The sequence below is a fragment of the Camelus ferus genome, chromosome 3 (assembly GCF_009834535.1).
Source record: "Camelus ferus isolate YT-003-E chromosome 3, BCGSAC_Cfer_1.0, whole genome shotgun sequence".
NCBI classification, from domain to species: Eukaryota; Metazoa; Chordata; class Mammalia; order Artiodactyla; family Camelidae; genus Camelus; species Camelus ferus.
Genome location: NC_045698.1, coordinates 91,275,453 through 91,297,638, shown reverse-complemented (window position 1 = coordinate 91,297,638; position 22,186 = coordinate 91,275,453). Strand labels below are relative to the sequence as shown.

The window sequence follows — 22,186 nt, the reverse complement described above, 5'->3', positions numbered from 1 at the left end:
TTCCTTAAGTATGAAGAGCTTTTTTTCTAAGTTCCTTGACTACTTAATTCAATGACACTCATTTGACACTTAATAATATACTACTACCTTACATAATTTACAATGCTGACTTTTCATATTCTTTAGGTTATGAAGTTTTAAAGGAAAGGACAGAAACCACATAATAGACTTCTTTCTATCTCTATCTCTGATAACTTTAGCGTATTGGTAGGGAATAGTAGATGCTGTATCAGTCAAGGTTCTACCAAAGAAACAGAACTAATAGGATATATATAGAAACATATGCGTATATGTATATAAAGAGATTATTTCAGGGAGTCGACTTATGGAGTCTGGCTGAAACCTGTAGGGCTAGCTGGAAACTCTTGGGCAGGAGCTGGTGATATAGTCAGTCCTTAGGAGGAATTTTTCTTCTTAAGAGAAACCTCAGTTTTACTCTTAAGGTCTTTCCTGAGTGGATGAAGCCTACCCACATTATCCACAATTATCTCCTTTACTGAAAATTAGTTATTACAAATGTTAACTGTATTTACAAAGTACCTTCATAGCAACACCAAAATTAGTATTTAATTTAATTGAGTAGTGTTGCCTAGTTAAGATGACGCATACAGCTAACCATCATGGTCCAGTCCATGTCAACTGTGCATTCATACACATCTCCTTAAACCATGTTTAATCTCCAAATAAAGACAATAACAAAGTAATACTTCTGTCTAACATAGTACAACTGCCCTACCTAAAACCAAAAATGTACTGACTCCTTCTCCAGAAGAGGATGCGGTCCTTGGGTGATGTTTGTTCTTCTCATCGGTGTCTTGTAACTCAAGTACTACGATAAAAAGTAAATGGTGATTGATACAACTTATGTAGATGATAAGGACATGAGAGATGGAAGAAAACAAAGACATTTGCTTAACTAGTCATGTGGTCATAATTGGTATTTATAAGTACCTTCCTTCACTATCCATTCCATATTATCTCTGCCCTCAGCAAGTACCTCAGCTGGTTGTAGTTCTTTAACTGGCTGGGTGACACAACCCTCATTTCTGAAGGGTCTGCAGTATTAGCAGTTCTTCTTAGATGGGATTGTTTTAGTTTTCCATTGACCTTAACCATAGAGCATGGTAATACTAAGAGATGGTCTAAAGGATCTCTTGTATTCCAGGCATAGTCTTCCTTGCCTCCCTTGGGGAGTAATAGTTCAGATTCTTCTTGATAGTCAGGATCAGTCACCCCAGTCAGGTGGCAGTCTTAATTTTCAGTTCAATTGAATCATTGTGACTTCTGGTGGAAGTATTCTTCCCTTTGGAACTAAGACCTCCAGGCCTGCAGAGCATAAAGTCATGGTAACAGAAAGCAGAATTTTTGCTAGTGGGTCACAAGTGGTAGTGCTGAGTGGTCTCACTTTCATTTCTACCTCTTGATTCCGGGCCTGTGACTCCAGGCTATGGGATAAGCAGTACCATATATTGGGTGCTGATTCAGAGCAAACATAACCTTCTGGAGAACCTTTCCTCAGCCCTGCAAGATATTGTCACCTAGCTGGTGCTGTAACTGAGTCTTCAAAAGGCTATACAACCATTCTGTGAAGTCAGCTGCTTCAGGTAAGACCAGTGGATTCCATGTGCTTGGCTCATTGCCAAACTTCTTTTGCTGCGAAGTGAGTTTTTTGATCAGAAACAATGTTGTGGGATACCATAATGGTGGATAAGTCATTCTGTAAGTCCTTGGATGGTGATTTTGGCAGAAGCATTGTGTGCAGGGAAGGCAAATCCATATCCAGAGTATCTATTCTAGTAAGAATAAAATGCTGTCCCATCTATGATGGAAATGGTCCAGTGTAATCAACCTATTTCTACCAGGTAGCTGGCTTATCACTCCAGGGAGTGGTGCCATATTGGAGATAAGGTATTGGTTTCTGCTGCTGACGGATTGAGTACTCAGCAGTGGCTGTAGCCAGATTGACTTTGGTGCATGGAAGTCTGTTTTGCTGAGGCCATGCATAAGCTCCATCCCTGCCACCATGGCCACTTTGTTCATTGGCTTACTGGGTGATAACAAGGGTGGCTGGGGAAAAAGACTAACTAGTATCCACAAAATAGGTAATCTTACCCACTTGATTATTAAAATTCTCCTCTATTTATATCACTGTTTGGTGAGCATTCACATGGGACACAGATTTTTGTCTTTTTTTTTTTGCCCCCACAAAGAGTTCTGTCTATATGCCTCTTCCCAAATCTCCTTGTTATCAACTTTCAAATCATGTCCCTTCCAAGTTTCTGACAATCTAGCAAAACTGTTGGTCACAGTCCATGAATCAATATATGATCATACATCTGGCCATTTCTCCTTCCAACAAAGTGAACAACCAGCTGCATTGCTTAAAGTTCTATCCACTTGGAGGATATCCCTTCACTTTCCTTCAGGGATGTCCCAGAAAGGAGCTTAGGTGCTATAGCTCTCCACTTCCAGGTTTTGCTTACATACCGTGCAGAACCATCTGTAAACCAAGCCTGAGCTTTCTTTTCCTCAATCACCTGACTGTAGAGAACTCCCCATGATGCCATTAGTGCAGGCAGGGAGAAAGAAGGTAGTGTAGAAGGAGTAGGGGCCATGGGCATTTGGACCACTTCCTCATATAGCTTACTTGTGCCTTCAGGACATGTTGAGCCCATTCTCATGTATACCATTTCCATTTGCTAACATAGTACTGTTCTTCACAGCCAAATTTACGGCGTGGTGCATCAGACAGCACACAATTCATGATGGGTGGGCAGCTAAGCTCTCATTGTAACTTGGTGGCCCGTTCTCAAGTATTCAGACTCTACTAAGACCCAGTAGCAGGCCAAAAGCTGTTTCTCAAATAGAGTGATTACCCACAGAGGATGGCAGGGCTTTGCTCCACAATCCTAAGGGTATAGACTGCAGTTCATCTACAGGCTCCAGACAGCATCTCTTTCTGCCACTACCACTTCAGGCACCATTGGATCTGTTGGATCATATGGTACAAGTGGCAGAGTATCTTGCACAGTAGCCTAGACCTTTTGCAGAGCCTTCTTTTTTGTTCTAAGACTCACTCAAAACTGGCAGCTTTTGGGTCACTTAGTAACAGGTCTTGAGTAGTACACTCAAATGAGGAATATGTTGACTCCAAAATCTTAAAAGGCCCACTGGGTATTGTGCCTCTTTTTGGCTGTAGGTGGAGCGAGATGCAACAACTTACTCTTTATCTTATGAGGCATATCTCTTGTATCACTGAACTAGAAATTTCAATGAGATGGAAAGACACCCAGCAATTCCATTTCCCTGAACCCTAGAGACCCAGCAATTCCATTTCCAGGAATATATCCACTGAATGTGTACATATGTTCATCATAAGATATATAATAGAATATTCATGTCAGCACTGTTGATAATAGCTTCAAATTGGAAACTATCCAAATGCCCATCAACAGTACAATGGATAAATATACTGTGGCATAAATAAACTGTGGTATACTTCATTAGAGTGCTATATGACAGTGAGAATCAACAATGTAGAGTTACATTCAACAGTATTGATGAATCCCACATAAGGAGCCAGACACAATAGAGTACATTTAATTTTACTTATATTTAGTACAAAACTGGGCAAAACTAAACTATGGTGGAAATTACCATAGTGGATGTTCTTGTTGAGGAGCGGGTCTTAACTGGAAAGGGTTATAAGAGGGAATTCTAGGGTACTGGTAGTGTTCTGTTTCATTATCTGGATGATGGTTACACGGTATGTTAAGTTTCCGAAGACCCAACAATTTGTATAGTGCAGGTATGTGTACTTTTCTGTGTATGCTATACTTCAGTAAAAAGATAAAAATAAAGCAACTTCTCATAATTTGATCTTTGAGCTGCCCATGATGAATTGTGCGTTGTCTGATGCACCAAGCCATAAATTTGGCTGTGAAGAGCAGCACTCTGTTAGCAAATGGAAAGAGCATATATGAGATTGGGCTCAAGGATGCCTGTCATCCTAGTGTATGACATCAGGTAATGTCACAACCCTGGATTTAAGTATGTCACAAATCAAAACTAAATTGTATCTAGGAAGTTCTTTTGAGTATTCAGACCAAAATTTTTGTTTAATGAACAGAGAGGCTCCCTGATGCATGTTGAACCAGTTGTGCCACCTTCTGGCTTCCTTCTAGGTTCTCATCTCATATAGCAGCTTCCTTACTTAATTCCCTTTCAACCTCTGGGCACTTGTCTGTGTCTTTCCTTTAGTAAAAATAGCAAGTCCCCAAGCTAACTATGAGTATGTTATTTTAAACATGCAGCAGCCTATTTTTAGCCCTGGCATTTAACTGTTTAGCTAGTTCGGCAGTAATCTAATCAGGACTACAGGGTGAGGCTCACTTTTGACAGTCTAGGACCCCTGTTCTTTGTGCTGCTTGTTCACTAATAATTGGCACTATGCTGATTAAAGAAGAAAAATTTGTGAAAGTAAACCACGAGAAGAGTCCAAAAGAGATGTGATAGAGGAGGTGCTATGGGTAAGTAGAGGTCTGAGAGTGGTAACAGACAACTGGATGGAAGAGGCCTTAGAAAACATCCAGTCCAAGGCTTGTCTTGGTGTGGTCTTCTGACCACCTGTACCAGAATCACTGCAGACCTGGTAAATTACAATCTCTCAAGGTATGGCACAGGAATCTACAATTTGATGAGCTTTCAAAGTGGTCCCAGTAAGCACTAAAATTTGAGAACGATATAATAATCTAGTCTATTTTGCTCATTTTACATATAATAAAAATGACCTGGCCATATTGATAAGTGACTTGCTCAAGTTTACATAGCTAATTACTGGAAGAATCAGAACTAGAACTTAGCTTTGCTGATTTTCATTAAATTTGACTGGGTAGATGTCAAATAAATAGAGAATGTGGGATAGAGTAGATGGGGCTCTGAGTTTCCCAGCTTATCTAGATAGAGCAGTTTTGCTCCTCTTTGCTTTACACACTGGGCTTGCTTTTATATTCTACTTAAAGAGACAAATTTTTTTTTGTCAAGAGGAAGTTTGGACAATTATTGCTTTGTACTTCTTATAGTTACAGCAATGGATGTCTAATTTATTGGTACTTTAATTGATCCAACAAGCATGCGTAAGGCACTGCAGTTTTAGCTAGGGATATGAGTACAGCCTTTGCCCTCTGGGGCTTACACATTAGTGATGAGGTAGATCTCACAGTCTTCTCTATAAGGTGATAAGTTAGTAGTGGAGCAAAGCACTTGCAGGAGCCCAGGAGAGGATACTTTTAACTTCAAAGTGTCAAGGATAACTTCCAAGCTTACAGTACTTTCTGGAAAATCAGAGAAAACCTGTAGCTATCCTTATAGTAAGATTTTGAGGTTTCTATTTTATTTTCATCTCCAGAAGGGATGATAATGTGTTATAGATTCCTATCTTAATCTCGTAGAATAACAGCTTTTACCCTAGATAGATAGATATATCTTTAATGGCAGTTTGAGTTTTTAGATAATAATGGCAGACAGAAGTATCACACAGAAATACGACAAATGAGATGGAAAAAGATTTGAGTATCCAAGGGATGGTAGTCCTTTATCCTTCTACTTTCAATCACTTAAGAGTAGAACATCCGTAAGTTCATATCCTAGCTCTGTTAATAAGAGTACATTCCTTAAATGGCCTGAATTTTAGCCTTCTATCTGTAAAATGGGCATAATAATTACTTACCTCACAGAATTATTTCAAGGGCTAGAGATAAGGTATGTAAAATGTCTGACATAGAATAATCACTCATTATGCAATAATTATTATTTGCCTCAATAGGTTAATTCCTCAGGTCTAACTCACTAAATTTCCCTTTGAAAACTACACCTGTGTTTTTATTTAATTGTAAAAAGTCTAAAATATATTGTGTGGTTATTGTATATAATAAATTTGGTTATGCCATCTCATGTACATAGTATAAGCAGGTAAGTGTGTGTGGTCTTTGACACAGACACATTGGTCCAGTATAAATACAGAGATGAAGTATGCCAGCCAGTTCCTCGGGGGAAAAGAAATCAGACTAGTTTGACATATAGAGACCTTCTAAGTGTGTTGATTTGGTGTCATGTGGCTATAGAAATAAAAAGATGAAGTTCTGTAGTTGATTGGTTCATTCATTCAGCAAACATTTACTGAGTGTGCATATCATGTGCTAGATGCAGTTGATTGCTGGTAATATTGAGATAAATACATAGCTGTCTTTATGAAGTTTGTAATCTCATGGAGGAAGTCCAGTGGAGGTATAGGTGCTTTTGTAGTGCTATATGTGGGATCCTTTGGGAAATATAGGGAAAGTAGGAAATTCTCTGGAGGATGATCTGAAGCCCTCGGGGATATCCTGGGTATAGGCCTTCTAGGCAGAGGAACCAGCATAAATAAAGGCACACAAGCTTAAAGTATTCCTAGGTAATTAAGGAATGAAGTAGTTATGTTCAGCTGGAGTGGAGATTGGACTCTGAAACTGAATATTGAGTAGTAATCAGGGGTCAGATCGTGGAGAGCTTCCTATGCCATACTGACTTTTAACTATATCCTGGTCAAACTGCTTTTTAGTTAGATCATTCCAGCTAGAAGTGTGGAGTAACTTGGAAAGAAGTGAGCCTGAAAGCAGACAGATCAGGTGGGAGTTTTGCAAGAGTTCTGATGAACAAAGCTGAGAAAATAAGGATTTCAGCTATTGTATCTCAAAGTATGGTGCTCAGACCGCATGGGGGATTTATAAATAATGCAAATTCCAGGGTCATTGCTTCAGCAATCTGATTCAGGATTTCTGGGATTTGGGAACCAGTCTAACCTAAAAATGTTTATTGGTATAATTGCCAGAGCTCAGTGACTGATTAGTTACTGGTACAGGGTAGTGAGAGAGGAGGACAGTTAGAGGATGATTTGTCCGATTGTAGTATTGTAAATTTTCAGGCATGATGTGTTATGGGTGATGTCAGAGGAAAATATAGGACATGGCCCTGGATGTAAACATGATGGCTAAGGTTGGGTAGATGAGACTAGATAGTTGGGTGAGCTGATTACCACTTGGGAAGTTACTCAAACACTGGTGTGGAGAGGATGGCTGTGGCCCAGTTTCCAAAGTCTTTAATAAGTGATCAGTCGTTTTCTGAGATCAGTGAAAGCAAGAATAAGGAGTAGAGGGTAGAATAGTCAGTACTTCCCAAACATAATTTACTTGTGAATTGATTGTGGATCTTGTTAAAATGGAGATTTTGATTCAGTAGGTCTGGAATGGAGCCCAGGATTCTACATTTCCATCAACTCCTCAGTGACATTGAGGTTACTGGTCCATGGACTAGAGTTGAAGAGCAAAGATATTGGTCTCTGGTGTTCAAACAGCTGCACATTAGACTTTTCCTGGATATTTGAGTCCTTTGCTAAGAGGTTCTGATCTAATTAGCATGGAGTATAGCCTGGATATCAGGATTTTTAAAAGCTCAGGTAACTCTAAGGTACAGCAAAGTTTGAGAACCATTGATATAGGCTGATTGGGCCAGGGTGTGAGGTATATCATAGTATGAAATTGGCAATGGGAATAGGTAAAGTTGGCTCCACTCTCGATCTCCTGGTACAGGGTATGAGGGGAAAGGCTCCAGAATCCTGTATTGGAAAGAACCTGGTTCAGCTACAACAAACAGCAGGAGAATGAAAAGAAAGATGGGTAGGAAAATGTGGGGGATTCTGCCTGGGTGGTGGCTAAGGAGGACAGGGATGAGAAGTGGATCCATTACACCAGGTTACAAGGCTGAGGTTAGCGGCCTTGTGATGGCCACTGACAGCCGTTTTTGCTGGGCTTTCCACTGGAATGCTATTGAGCAGGTCTCTTTGTCTCTCCAAAGAAAAGTGTCCTCAGCATGTCCAGGAAGGAGTGAGCCAACTATTCCTTTTTTTTTTTTTTTTAAATGACCTCTGGATTTGTTTCCTAAGGCTTGATGGGGTGAAACTAGAGTTGCATGAACATCAGGTTCTCTCCCCCCAGGGACTGGTTATTAATAACTATTGGACACCTGCTTGTGATATATATGAAATAATCTATTGTTTTTTTTTCTCCAGATATTATAATAAAAACAAATGGCAGGATGTAGCAGCTGTGGCTGAATTTTCACCACTTTGAAGATTTGAATGTGAAGTTAAAGCCCATGAAGCAGAATGTCTGCCTGAAATTCAAAAATCAAAATTCTCTAATTATTTGTGATATATCCTGGTGTTGAAATTGTATTGAGAGTCTTATAAATTACTTTTGATGAGCTGAGAAAGAATCATTCTTCTGTCTGCTTCTTAAATACATGTATTTGTCTTATTAACAAATAGTTTATATTAGAAGACTGTTATTTCAGCTGTATATAAAGCTGAATATTAAATAGATTATTTCAGCTATTTATTAAGACCCAACAGCAGGTACTATGTAACGTCCTTTGATTGTTTTTTTCCCAAGTTTATCCTTTGTATGGATTAAAAGTAGTAAAGTTGTTGATGCTTATATTGTGAGCTATTTTTAACAGAACTTAATTGAAACCACATGAGTGAGAGACCTAATTCCAGGTCTGCCTGAAAGAAACTCTATACTCAAGGCTTGCTGAAGCAGGGAATGTATAATACGTACAATCAATCATATACTAAGTATTTAATATATTATCTCATTCCCAAACAACTTTCTTTAGCTAATGCTATCTGTAGCATTTTTTTGTAATACAGTTTGTTGTGTCATCTCAGAAATGTCCTTCCCAAAAAGCAACAATACTATTGTCAGCACAGTGCAGTGTGTAACTGTTGGTGAGATTTTAACTCTGATGGTTTTACTAATGTTATTATACACAAAAGTAAATAAGGCAAATTTTCAAAGCTGCTTTAATATGAAAGAAAATCACAAAATTGAAAAAGGGATTTGAGGTTACATAACCCCTGTGGTAATCATTTTAAAATAGCAGTCCTATGAAGATATTCTTGTAAATGATTTGACAAGGGCTAAGTCACTAACAAAGCTATTTGTAATTTCGGTTTCGTATTTTAATCTGGAGGTGAAGTATGCGAAAGTTGTCAGGAAATGTAGAAGAGATCATTAATGATGGAGGCTAGAACCAAATTTAGACCTGAATTCTAAATCAGTAGCCAACTAAGTCAGCAAATCTTGTGGTAGTTTTAAAAGCAGAAATATGATAAGCAGAGGGGCAAGAAGAAATGAAATAGAAGGCCTATTCCCTGCCTTCAAGGAGTTTATAATCCAAAAGGGAGGAATGAGAATAAGAACAAAGTATTTGATAGTTTTAATCAGGTGTTAATTTTCTGTGAGAAAGAATAATACCTGATTCTTAGATTGGGCCTAGTAGGGCTGGAGGAAGTAAACATTTGAAAGTTTCATATTGTTGATAAGAAAAATATAGCTAGCTTAGAGAGAGAAATACTTGGCCAGACTGGTGTAATTTAGAAAGTGACAAGAGCCAGGATTTGAAGGTAAGACTATTTGAGTCCCATATTTTTATCAGCTGGAGCACAGGAGAAGGGGAGAGGGAAGAAGGAGCTGCAATTGGTGTTGTAGGCTCAGCAGTGGAGGATATAACTTCAATTATCATTAAGAGGAAGGAAAGTAGAATAAGCCTACTTGCTTTCTGGCAGACGTCAGAAGTTCAAAGAGGATTCCTGTTGGCAAATCCTAGGAGAAGGTTATACTCTTAACTTTCTATCTGTGGGTAAGTCTCAGACATCTTTCAGTGAGCCTGCCTGGAAGACCATCAAAAAAGGAATCCATCTCTTTCTGGAGAGAGGGTCTCCATAGTTCTGATCGTGTTTGCAAAGTAGTCTGTGATCTAAAAAAAAAGTTAACAGTGGTACTGGACCCCTTTACTTCAGCATATAACTAATTAAATAACTTCATTTTTAAGCATTTAAAATTGTATTTTCAAATTACACTTCAAGATACAAAAATAATCTCAGGTCATAAGTACCCAGAAAATCCAGTTAAAAGTTCGTGATGTCATTTCCATTAAAAATTTTTTTCACTGGAGTTTTTTTTTCACCTTTCCAATGTGTAATTCATCATGTTTTGTTCAGTTATGAATAGCCTCTTTCTTTCCTATTGTGTATACAGCATATATATTTACATGAAGAGTGTGATGCCCAAACTTTCCAGGTAGACATTTTCTTCTACCTCTCCTGCTCTACTGTTGCTTTCTAACTTGGCATTTTAAAATGTTGAATCATCTTATATCTTACACGCTCCCTTGATTCCATATGTTCTTCTATCTACCCAATAATCCTTTACCTCTTTACCCTCCTGTGTTTCCTAAAAAGAGTGCTTTCTGGAAGCTTTCTCATGGATTCCTCACCCCTCAGCCCTTTCCCCTCTTTCTCCTTCTCCCCCTCAACACACATAGAGTCTGGTTTCAGCTCTGGTTCTTCACTGAACTGGTTCACTCAAGTCTACCAGCAACCTCTTTGATGCTAATCTAATGAGTATTTTCCTGTTTTTATTTTACCCAACCTATCCCGGCTAATGATGTTGCAGACATCTTCTTAAAAGCCTCCAGTAAGGAATGACCTCTCTGAAACATTACTCTCCAGGCTTATATCTCATCTGTAACTCTTTCTCTTCCATGTCTTCTGAAGGCTCGTTTTCCTCTGTCGAGTCTTTAAATTTTGTTGTTTCTTGGAGTTCTATTCTAGGGTTTCTTATGTTACACATTCTCCCTAGGTGATCTCATCTACCATTGGCTTCAGTTACCATCTCTGTACACTTGACCCCAAATCTTTGTTTCAGACTGCCATAGATAGTGGTAGTGGACATGTGTGGTGACTGTCTCTGCATCTGTCTCCCAAAAGATGTTGTCTTTCCTTATATTCCCATGGCAGCCTGTATTTGTCACCATCATAGCATTTACCACAATATACTGTAATTGTCTTTAAATTCTATTTTTTTCTCCACTAGATTGTAAAGTTCTTAAATGTAGGAACTACATCTTGTTATCATTTTGAGTTTCCAAGTCATTTAGGTGGGGTGGAACCCACCCTTAGTTCCAGGAGTGGGCCTTTAATGGTTTATGTTAATTAACAGGACCCTCCTAACTCCGGCACATTGATTAGTTCAGAAATGGGTGCAAGGCCAAAAATGATCCTATTGGATTAAATCTCAGAGCTTTTTCTGGGAATGCTGGGATACAGACTTCTCCCTTTTTCTCTTGGATTTCTGTCTGAAAGGGTTTTATCTGAAAGGAAAGCTGCCGGCAGTTATCATGTGTTCACAAATGGAGGCCCTGACTGACAATGGAGTTCACGCAGAGAAATTAGAGCTGGGATGGAGAAACTGGATTCTTGATATCAATGTTGCAGTCTTTGGATTCAGCTGTGCCTAAACTGTCCTCTACTTCAACTCTAGTTATGCGAGCTAATTTTTTTTTTTTTTTGCTTATGCTAGTTTAATTTGGGTTTTCTAGCATGTGCACCTCAGAACATCCTGACTGATGGACTCAACCAAGACCTTTCTAGAGTTCTAGGTCTTTGTAGCCAAATGCTTACTTGTCATTACTATAGGGATTCTTGTGGTATCTCATACTCAACATACCCCAATCTGAATTTATCTTCCCCCCAAAGCAGTTCTTTCTCCTGTCATCTGTTTCAGTGTTAGATATCTTCATCTATCCAAGTTATTGAACCAGAAATTTGGATATCACCCATGACTCCTCCCTTACTCTTATTTTTTTCACAGGTAGTCAACATGAAGTCTTGTTGATTTTGAATCCTATATAGCTGTCAATATTTTACACACCCCTCTATTCCTTTGGCTATTCTCTGAGTTCATGCCACTACTTTCTTGCCTAGCTTAGAGTAAAAGCCTCTTTGCTAGTTTCTCAACCATTTTTCTTGTACCCTATAGTCAATTTTCCACAATGCATCCAGAGAGGGCTTTCTAAAATACTCATCTGATCATGTTGTTTCCTGCTTAAAATCCCTCATAGCTCTCCAATGTCCTCTGGATAAAGTCTGATCTTTTAAATGTATTTTACATAGTTTTCTTAATCCTGTTCAGTTTTAACACTAGATTTTGTTGTGGGTCACTGAATTTTTATATTCTCTCTTGCCTCCAAGCCCGGCATGTGCTGCTCCATCTGCCTGAAACACGCTCTCCCTGCCCATATCTTCTTTAGCCTATCCCATTTTTTCTTTAACCTATCATTATTTTTAATCCCTATTTATTTCACCCGTTAGAAAACTCTTCTTAATTCCCCCAAAAGGTTAGTTGTTTTTCATTGTTTTCCCATAGCATTCTCTACTTGCCCACATCATAGCATTTATCACAATGTATCACAATGTAATTGCCTGTCAGATTCTGTTTTTTCTCCCAAGACTGTAAGCTTCTCCAGTACAGGAATTACATCTTGCCCATCATTGTATTTGCAGGTTCTAGCCCAGCTGCCAGACACACAGTAAACATAGTAAGTGTTTGGAAAATATTTGTTGAAAGAATGTTTGTCATAGAAGTGTGCCATTATATAAGGGACCTTCTTTTGTATACTTCTAATAGAATTCAAGGTGAGGATTTCAAGCCAATTTTGTATTGAAGATAAAGGTTTAATTCCTTAAAAGCACTCATCACAATCTGCAATAACTTGTTTGTTTACTTGATTTCTTAAGGGTGAGAGGGCTGTGCCTGTCTTGTTCATTATTGTATTCTTAGCACCTGGAACATAGCAAGTGCTTGGTTTCAATATCTCTATTAGATTATTTCTCTTAGCATATGAAATTCTCTAATATCTTACATAAAAAAAAAAAGGAAGACAATCAACTTTCCACCCTCTTCATACTGAGAGGATCTCCTGTCAATCTTCATTTTTCTTCTCCCTATCTCAGCAAAACAGAGTTGCTGTCTATACTTGCTTTATAACCCCCTCCCTACTCTTTATTTTTTGAGTCCACTCCATTCAGGCTTTTGCTCACTCAATTGCATTGAAACTGTTCTTGTTAAGATGTCCATGTTGACAAATCTAATGGACATTTAAATTTTCAGCAACATTCAACACAGTTGACCCTTTCTCTTTTTTGGGTATTTTCTTCTCTTATCTTGCTACTCCTGTACCTTCTCAATCTTCTTTGCTGGATCCTCCTCTTCAATACTTGTAAGTCTTGTCCTCTTTGAGTCTTAGTCCTGGACTCTCTTCGGTATATACACGTTCTCTCTAGGTAAATTCATCCATTTCACTATTTTAAATTCTGTGTATGAGCTGTGTACAGAGTTTCTCTCCATCCTGGCTTCTCCCCATATATTCTACTCAGATTCTCCACATGGATGTCTAATAGCCAATTCAAACTTAATATATCCAAATGTAATATGCTTGATCTTCCTATACAAGCCTGTACTTTCCTTGGTCTTTCTATCAGGAAATGCCTTCCATTTGGTTGCTCAAGGCAAAAACCTAGGAATCAATCCTTGGTTTTTCTTTCTTTCACTCCTATTACAAATCCTGTTGGTTCTGCCTTTAAGATATTTAGCCAACATCAGTGATTGCCTAAAATACACAGTAGACTCATATTGTTTCTCTGCTTCCATTCTTATTCTTTTATAACCCCTTCTCCTCAGAGCAGCCAGAGTAATCTCCTAAAATCATAAATTCAATCATTCCCTTTCCTGTTCTAAACTCCTACAATAGTTCCCATCACATTTAATCTAATCTCATTTCTATGATTTACAAGGTCCTACATAATCTGGCTCCTTGTATCTTCCTAACCACATCTCGAACATCTTCCTCCTCCCAGAGTGTACCCAACTCTTCTAGACTTTTTTCTCTTTAAACAGGTGAAACCCATTCCTACCTCAGAGCCATTGTAATTTTTCTTCTCTCTGCTAGAATGTTCTTCACCACCATCTTCCCATGACTGGTTCCATTTCATTCTTTAGACCTCAGTTCAGATTTCACATCTTTGGAGAGGACTTTCCTGATCACTCCATCTAAATTTGGTCCCCTCCAGTTGTTTACTATTAACTCTTTCTTTCATAGCTTTTAGTACTACTTGCAAACATCTCATTTACTATACCTCTCCCCATTAAGAACTAAGTTCCTGAGAGTAGAATAGACTCTGTCTAGAACAATGTCTGAGATCTTTGAGGGACTCAAGATAATATTTATTGAATAAATGAATGTTTATGTTTTCTGGTGCCTCAAACCACTGCCATCCCCTTATTATATAACAGTAAATCATTGTGGGTTAAGAGTTTTTAAAACTGAGGTACCCCGAGTTCATCTGAATATTATTCAGGAACTTTTACTTGATCATCTTGATTCTGAATGTCTTGTTCTGAGATGTTATCAATGAAAATTTAATTTGTTTTAGGAAAATTTAGCACAATTGAGGTTGTACTATTAGTATGGTGGTTAAGGGAGCAAGATTCCAGTTTTATTGCAATCTTTTTACTATGTCTGGTAACCAGAAAGTGTCTGTTGCGAGGACTGCCCCTGTCTTTAATGTTATTGGAATCAGATGGACAGAGACCCATAGGCTGTTGGGGTTTAGTGGAGGCTGAATCTTCTACTCCTAAGTGAAAGCGTAACCTTATGTCTAATTTTCTAACCCAACAGTTCTACATTCATATAACATTAATGAATAATTATTTTCTTTCTCACATTTCCTACATGCTGACTTCCTAAATTTAAAGAGGCTACTTAAAGATATCTTAGCTTCTCTGTGGGAAGTAGTAGTGTTAAGTATAATTATCCATGAAGTAACTTTTTTCCCAAGATGAAAGTACACAAAGTTATTGTACTTATAAACTTCCTTTGGAGGGGACCTGGAACTACTCTTCTCTGTGCCAGCCATTGAACAGCCATGATTCTTCAGTGTTTTTGGTCCTATGTTGAGAGACTTGAGCCTGTTTCCACTTGCACTAATTTAGAGAAACTTGCTAGTATAAAACAAAAACCTCCCCAAATGATTGATTCTTAATTGACTTATAGGATGTGCATTTTCTAACTTAAAAAAAATTGCTTCCAGAGCAAAAAACAGAACAACCCCCCCCACAAAAACACAAGAAAAAACAAAAAATTGTATTGACTTCATTTTTTGCTTACAAAATTTTCATTCCGTGTTCACATTTTGTGAAAAAAAAAAATACATAGCTTCTTTTGCCTCATTAGAAATATTTCAGTATTTTGTGCCAGAGTCCAGAGATTTATCTTAAGTTTATAGATGATACAGTCCTGTGATTTTGAGAGTGTACTGCCCAGTAATTCTGGAGCTTGGGTAATGTGCAGAGGAGCTCTGAATGAATCTTAACCTGAGCACCTCAAATGTCACCTCCTCAGAGAGACCTTCCCCACTCACTCATTTCATTGCTTAATTCTCGTTTATAACACTAATAGTTTGAAATTACAGTGTACTTATTTACTGTCTCCTCATATGGAAAGTTAGCTCTGTCCTTCTTGTTTACTTTGAATCCCAGTGCCTAGACAAGGGGCACTTGAACATTTGTGGAATGAAAAATTAATTTCTTAATCACCTAAAAATAGTACTTTTAAAATTCTTGTAACATTGAAATTCAACATGTTGACTACTTACATTCTTCAAGATATGTATTTTGCCTATTACTTTGTTTTTCTATATAAGACCACTTATTTTAGCACATAGACTCTAGGTGCAAATATGTGGGAGTTGGTAGCCACTTAAAGAAAAGACAGTTTGATTTGTATACCTAGTTAAATGAGATTTTCAAAAAAGTACTTTAATCTAACCTTCCAAACCACATACCAGTAGTTTCCTGACATCTGTCAGAGAATTCCGTCCCATGGTACAGAGTTCCTCATCCTGAAGGGGCAGTGGATGAATGAGTAGCAGTGCTGAAAATTTATAAGACCAGTTTGATCCAAACCCCAGTAAATTTTGGTTCCCTGCGTTTAATAAGACTATAAGGTCTTTTATGAGCAAAGTTTTTCTTTGGAAAATGTTTTCCCCCTATTTTTGAAAAGCTTTCCAATTATTTAAATTCATTAATGTTGCAACAATACGACGTGCAACAAATCAGAACACAAGTTACTATATTCCTAACAAGTCAAAGGAAAATAAAATATTACATCTTAGTAAATCAAGACCAACCCTAGTATTTCTTACAGGGACCACATCAGCATCTTGCACAGTCATCAGAAGTGAATTTCATGCACTGTAGAATGAGAGCATTAGGCTGGGCAACATCATCTGAATAGTACTAAAATGATTGTGTCTAAATGACAGCATGTGAACTTACACTAAGAAAAACGTTTGAATCTGAAATATGTATCAGAGTGCGTTAGTGTCTAACAAACTCTTGTGTTCCATGCGAATGATACCTCAAGGGCTGTGCATTCAGTGGCCCTGAACACTAATATTTACTAGCTAGGTTTATGTAAATAAACTGTTTAAGGGGCATAACTTTAGAACGTTCATATGGAAAAAGTGCAGTAGGGTTTTCCTACTAACAAACCCATTTGTTCACAATTCCAGAGTTCCTCTCTCTCTCCATACTTAGACATTAAGATTGAATCTATATCCTGAGCCTCCTATCGCCAGTTCTTCCAAAGGGGCTAATTTCTGGTATGTAAGGGTTCGAGGCACTACTGGGAAACACTGAGGGCCGTTGCCGGCACTCCCTGGCCGAGGCAGTCCCCGGAACAGGCAGTCCCTGGTCTCTTCGGGGAGTCAGGACTGTGGCGAGTTTCTTCGCAGGGTCCTTCATCAGATCTAGTAAGCCAGCCCCGCGCTGTCAAGCTCTGAGCCCAAACCTCTCGCGGCTCAACGCGGGCCGGCCTGTGGCCCTGGGCTCAAAGACCAGCCGGTGCCGAGGCCCCGCTCTTTGTCCGCTCCGCGCCCTGTCTACTCAGAATTCCGCCTGGCGCGAGATGGAGGCGCGAAGCCGCAGAGGCTGAGGAGGTGACGGCGGGGGAGGGTCGAATGCTCCTGGCGTCCTAAGCGTCTCTCTTGGTCGTGGGTGAGGGGAGCCAGAGGCTTCTGCACTCCAAAGTCCCTGGCGCCTTCCCCCCCCCCCCCCCGCGGCACTCTACTGTCGCCTCAGATAGCAACTGACAGCGTCACGGAGGAAGACCTGAACCAGACCGCTTTCCTCCTTGTCTTCCCACCCACCTCTCGTTCTCCGCCCCTATCCTCGGCGCAAGCCCCGCCCCCTGAGCTGCCACGTGAGGGTACCCACTCGAGAGCCTATGGGCGCCAGCTCCGCCCCACGCCTCCGCCTTGCACTCTGCTCCGCGCGCCGCCACGTGATGCGGCTCACCGCCAGCCAATGGACGCCGGCCTTACCTCGCGCCCCGCCCCGCGCGCCGTGGCCGTTTGTAGTGACTAATTTCTGTCATATGACTGAGGCGCCTATGGGGGTGGCGGGGCAGCTGTAGGAGCAGGGGCCTGGCGAGTGCCTTGAGGAGCGACCCCGGCCTGGCCGTGGCTACCATGGCCCCTACGCTGTTCCAGAAGCTTTTCAGCAAGAGGAGCGGCCTGGGCGCGCCGGGACGGGACGCGAGGGATCCGGATTGCGCGTTCAGGTAGGGCGCTGTAGGGCGAGGGGCGCGGAGACGATGGCCTTGTGGGCTTCGGGTTCCAGAGGTGCTGGGGCTTTTGGTGTTGTCGGCCGCACGGCAGCGCCGCGCCCGGACCAGGATCTGGGCCGCGGTCAGGAGGGGCAGGGTAGCTGCAGACCTGCGCTGGAGGGTTCGAGCGAGGTCGTCTCTCCCCACCCCCCATCCCCACCGTTGCCCCTTCCCCCTCGTCAGGGTTGGTTTGTTTACGTCGTGCTCGGCTGCCACGCGCGGCTCTCCCCCTCCGAACCGAGCATCGCGGCCTGAGCTTAGGGTCTACACGCCTCCCTGGCGGCGAGTAGAGTTGGGCGCGGGCTGGATTGGACCTCAGCCGCTGTCCTCCGGGCCGAAAAGTTCTCCCCTCCTCCCCGCGACCAGTCGTCCTCCGGGTGCTCCATTCCAGCTTGGTTGCTGTTGTGGAGAGAGCAGCACGTTTTGGCCAACCTTCTGAGTGTAAAGAAGACTGGAGGAGCGTGTAGGCAAGCTGCTGTTCTTTAAGATTTCTTGGAAACCTAAACTGGCGGTGTGCAGATAGATACCAGACCCAGCGGCCTTAACGTTATCAAGGGAGAAATGTGAAACTTAAAATGTTGTGGTGGTTACTGACCAGAGTGAAGCTGCACTGAATCACCTGAAGCATGGCGGTAGAATTGACTGGCTCCTTGGAACTGTTACTAAAAACGAGTCTTCAAAAATTGAGAACGATAGCAGCATATTTTGTGGTATTACACGCTTTGTTAATTTTTGGTTGCAGTACCTGTTGCTGATACAAAAACTTTAAAATTTTAAGACTTAATGTAATATAAACCTGAATTCTAGGTAAAATTTAGTCTCGAAACTACATTTGAAGAAGAGATGTGTTCCACGCAGCCTTCACGTTTGTTGCCTTGTGGAAACTTGTAAATATAACTAGGCTAAATGTCAAATATCACTCAAACTTGGTAGGATAGCAAAGAGCCCAGTTGTATAGTAGTCGTAGGAAAAAATGAGAATCTGTTAAATTTTGCAACAGCTAAAGTCTGAAATGACTGTACTACACCAGTTTAAAAGGTTTTGATAATCTTAAAATTATTCACCTCCCTCTTGCTAGAGCTGGTCTCATTAGTAAACATTAAGTAATACATTTGGAATTGAAGTATTAAATGGGAAGAATTATGACTGTTTAGAGAGAAAGAAAAATCTCAGTGGTGAACATCTTAGACCAATGCTTAGTAGAAGATAGTTACCTAGCTTTTGGTCTTTTGTGCTGAGAAAGAAATGTCTTGACATGCTCATCTAACGACCTTCTTTAAAGTTTTCTTTAGTGTTTCTCTTTTGAAAAATGAAAGTGCAGTCTTCATAATACTACATTGAGCCATCCAGTAAATCAAGGATCAGTAGAAAGCAAATTCAGGAGGGATATTAAAAAGTTATTTGTATAGGCTTTCTATTTCTGGGCAACGATTTACTTTGGGATACCAATCTTTCCAAGCACCTCAGGTCATTCTTGTGAAAAAATGTCTATTTAAAAAAAAATGTAAAGTCTACTATAGGTTTGTGTAATAGTTCTTTAGAGTTGCCAAAGCACTTTCTCATCAGTTAATCTCATGTGATGTTTCATAACAACCTTGTGAGATTGTCAGGGTAAGTAGCAGTATAGATAACTAATATGATCTTTTTTTCCATTTTAAGTAAGGAAGGATTATGTGTAAGCACAATAACTGTGGTACAATATGAAAGTTATTGCTTTAAAAAGTGTGTAGAGGTGTACATGTGAGAAAATGAAAACTGGCTAATGTCACATATCTTGTAACTTGCAAATTTAATCAACTCAAGTTTTTTTAAATCTTCATTGAGCTATAATTTACGTACAATAAAGTTGAGAGACTTTAAGTGTACAATTCTATGAATTTTGTTCCATGTATTCAGTTGTATACCCAACACCCCAGTGAAGTTTTAGAAAACTCCCGTCACCCGAAAATTTCCCTCAGGCCCCTTTGCTGTCATTCCTTAGCCCTTCCTCACCCAGAGGTTCATCCATGTTGTTGCATTTATCAGCAGTTCCTTCCATTTTATTGCTGAATAGTATTCCATTGTATGGGTATACCACAACTTGTTTATCCATCCACTGGTTGGGAGATATTTGGGTTGTTTTCAGATTTGGGTTATAATGAACAATGCTGTTGTGAACATTTATGAATGAGTCTTTATGCAGAAATATGTTTCATTTCTCTTGGAGTGAGATTGCTTGGTCATATGCTAAGTGTATGCTTAACTTTAAAAAAAATTGCCAAACTTTTCCAAATTAGTTGTACCATTTTTGTATTCCCATTAGCAGTGTAGGAAGGTTACATTTGCTCCACAGCCTCTCCAATATCTGATATTGTTAGTCAGTTTTTTTAATTAAATTTTTTTTTTGTATTGTTAAAAACACCTAACATAAAACTTACTATGTTAGCCATTTTGGAGACTTTTCGATTATAGCCATTCTAATGGTGGTATCTAATAAGTGGTATCTTGTGGTTTTAATTTGCATTTTCCAAATAATAAATGATGTTTAGTATCTTTGTATATAATTTAGGTTTTTAAGTAGACTAAAATTCAGTGTTCGTGATACTATACTATGCTTTCCTTTCTAGAATCCTTTTTTGGTTTTGTTTTGTTTTAGTCGGCGTAAGTTGTTAAATCAGGCTTGGACACAGTAAGCCATTGGCAACTAACTATAGCTCTGCCTGTAAGTGTTGGTTCCTAGAGTAAACAGTATATAAGGCCCAGTGGTGATAAGCCACTGTAGGGCTCCAGGATAGGAGAGACTTTTGACATTAAAGCCTTAGGTGCTTTTCAATATTGTCTTTCATAGTTACTGCATTGAAAAAGATGAATAAGGATTACCCCCTTCTCTTCAGCCTTAAGTCTTTTACCTTATAGATTTTTGATGCTTGTCCTATCTAAGCTCCATTAAAGAATTTGGGAAAGAGGGTGCTTTCTAGGAGAAGATAACTGCTGTAGGTTTCCTCTAGCAGGCCACCTTCCAGTGAAGTGAGAATTAAATGTAAGTCCAGTAACTGCAGTGAATATAAAATGATTGCTTTAAAAATAAAATTCTTGAAAGAAGTCTAATTTGATGAAGAAGGTTGTTTTAGAGTTAAATGTCCATAGGACGTAATTCGTGTTTTGTTCAAAAAACAATTTCTGTATTTTTGTTTTATTCTTTGTGCATGAACATTTACTCGTATTGTCTGTAGCAGGAATTCTTAACCTGCTTTAACAACCTCTTAATTGGTCTTTCGGATATCACTCTTGCCTTTGTCCAACTATTGTCAACACTTCATCCTTTTGAAAAATTCTAATTCTTTTCTTTAGAATATGTTTTTATTGAAGTACAGTCAGTTTACAGTGTAGTGTCAATTTCTGGTGTACAGCACAATGCTTCAGTCACATAGGAACATACATATATTCGTTCTCATATTCTTCTTCACCATAGGTTACTACAAGATACTGAATATGGTTCCCTGTGCTATACAGTATACACTTCTTGTTTATCGGATTTTGTGAGACTCCTCCTGTATTTCGAAATGAGAGACTCTGCCGGAGTTCAGTAGGTGTTCTGTGTGATTCAGTGGGTTTGTAGATGTAATTCTTGGTGTATTTGTGGGAGAGGGTGATCAGTGAGTCTCTCTACTCTGCCATCTTGGCTCCGCCCACTCCAAAAAATGCTAATTCTGATCATGATCAGGAGGCATAATGGTATAAAATTTAAAATCTCCAACACAGTGTTGTCTTGGACTCCAAGGGATAAGTTAGGTTGAGCGCTCAATGCAGTGCTTAGCCCATGGCTTTTAAGTTGTTACTATGATGATCTCATGCTTATGTATAAAACCACTCAGTTTAGGACTAAACTCCTTAAAATGGCTTGTGGTGCTGAGGCTTTTGTGAAGTCTCTAGCCTTGACTTTTTACTTTTTTAAAATAAGGTTATTTTTAAAAAAAACATAGCCATTGTATTAATATATTTAACATAATTAACAGAAAATTTTTATTATCTATTCTTGGTCTATATTCAAATTTCCTCAGTTATCTCACGATGTCTTTTTACAGTAGATTTGTTTGAATCAGAATCTTAAAAATGTCTACATATTGAATTTGCCAATATATTTAATTTTTATTCTATAACAGCTCCCCCTACTTTTAAAATATTATTTGTTGTTGAAACTGGGTCATTTTTCCTATGAAATTTCCCACATTCTCTATTTGGCTGTTTGCTTTCTATTGGTTTCCTTTAATTTACTAGTTCTCAGTGATATATGTTTTTAACAAGACTCTGTGGTTGATTCTGAAGCTCAAGATTGAGAACCACTACTATAACCAGTGGAAGACTTCTCACACTGACTTCTGGGCCTTTTGACATAATCTGATCTCATTAATCTTTGGTAACTTCTTGCTTGCTTGTGGCCTTGTCTTAATCTAACCCTCTCCCTTTTCTGTGATTTTATCCCCTTGGATTTGTTTTAGGTTCTGGGATGTGCCATGCTGTGCTGTTCTGGGTTCTTGGCATAGTCCACTGTACCTTTTGTTTAGCTTTTTGTAGTGATCGTCTGGGCTTAGGCTAATTATCC

General features: G+C 39.3%; 2 protein-coding genes across 8 annotated transcripts in view; both read left to right on the top strand.

Moving 5' to 3' along the window:
- The window catches only part of MEIKIN (meiotic kinetochore factor), an 84,285-nt gene extending 75,770 nt beyond the window's left edge, over positions 1 to 8,515 (top strand). For 3 of the 5 annotated variants that reach the window (XM_032476669.1, XM_032476670.1, XM_032476668.1), the window contains one exon: positions 1,445 to 3,681. In XM_032476669.1, coding sequence (XP_032332560.1) covers positions 1,445 to 1,542 — 98 coding nt within the window. In that variant the 3' untranslated portion in view covers positions 1,543 to 3,681. Of the gene's footprint in view, positions 1 to 1,444; positions 3,682 to 8,104 lie in introns of those variants that run through there. The other 2 variants (XR_004318706.1, XM_032476672.1) reach the window with 2 other exon arrangements.
- Positions 8,516 to 17,362: 8,847 nt separating this feature from the next.
- The window catches only part of FNIP1 (folliculin interacting protein 1), a 111,824-nt gene continuing 107,000 nt past the window's right edge, over positions 17,363 to 22,186 (top strand). For 2 of the 3 annotated variants that reach the window (XM_032476652.1, XM_032476651.1), the window contains exon 1: positions 17,365 to 17,559. In XM_032476652.1, the coding sequence (XP_032332543.1) occupies positions 17,468 to 17,559 (92 nt within the window). In that variant the 5' untranslated portion in view covers positions 17,365 to 17,467. Of the gene's footprint in view, positions 17,560 to 22,186 lie in introns of all 3 variants that reach the window. The other variant, XM_032476653.1, reaches the window with a different exon arrangement.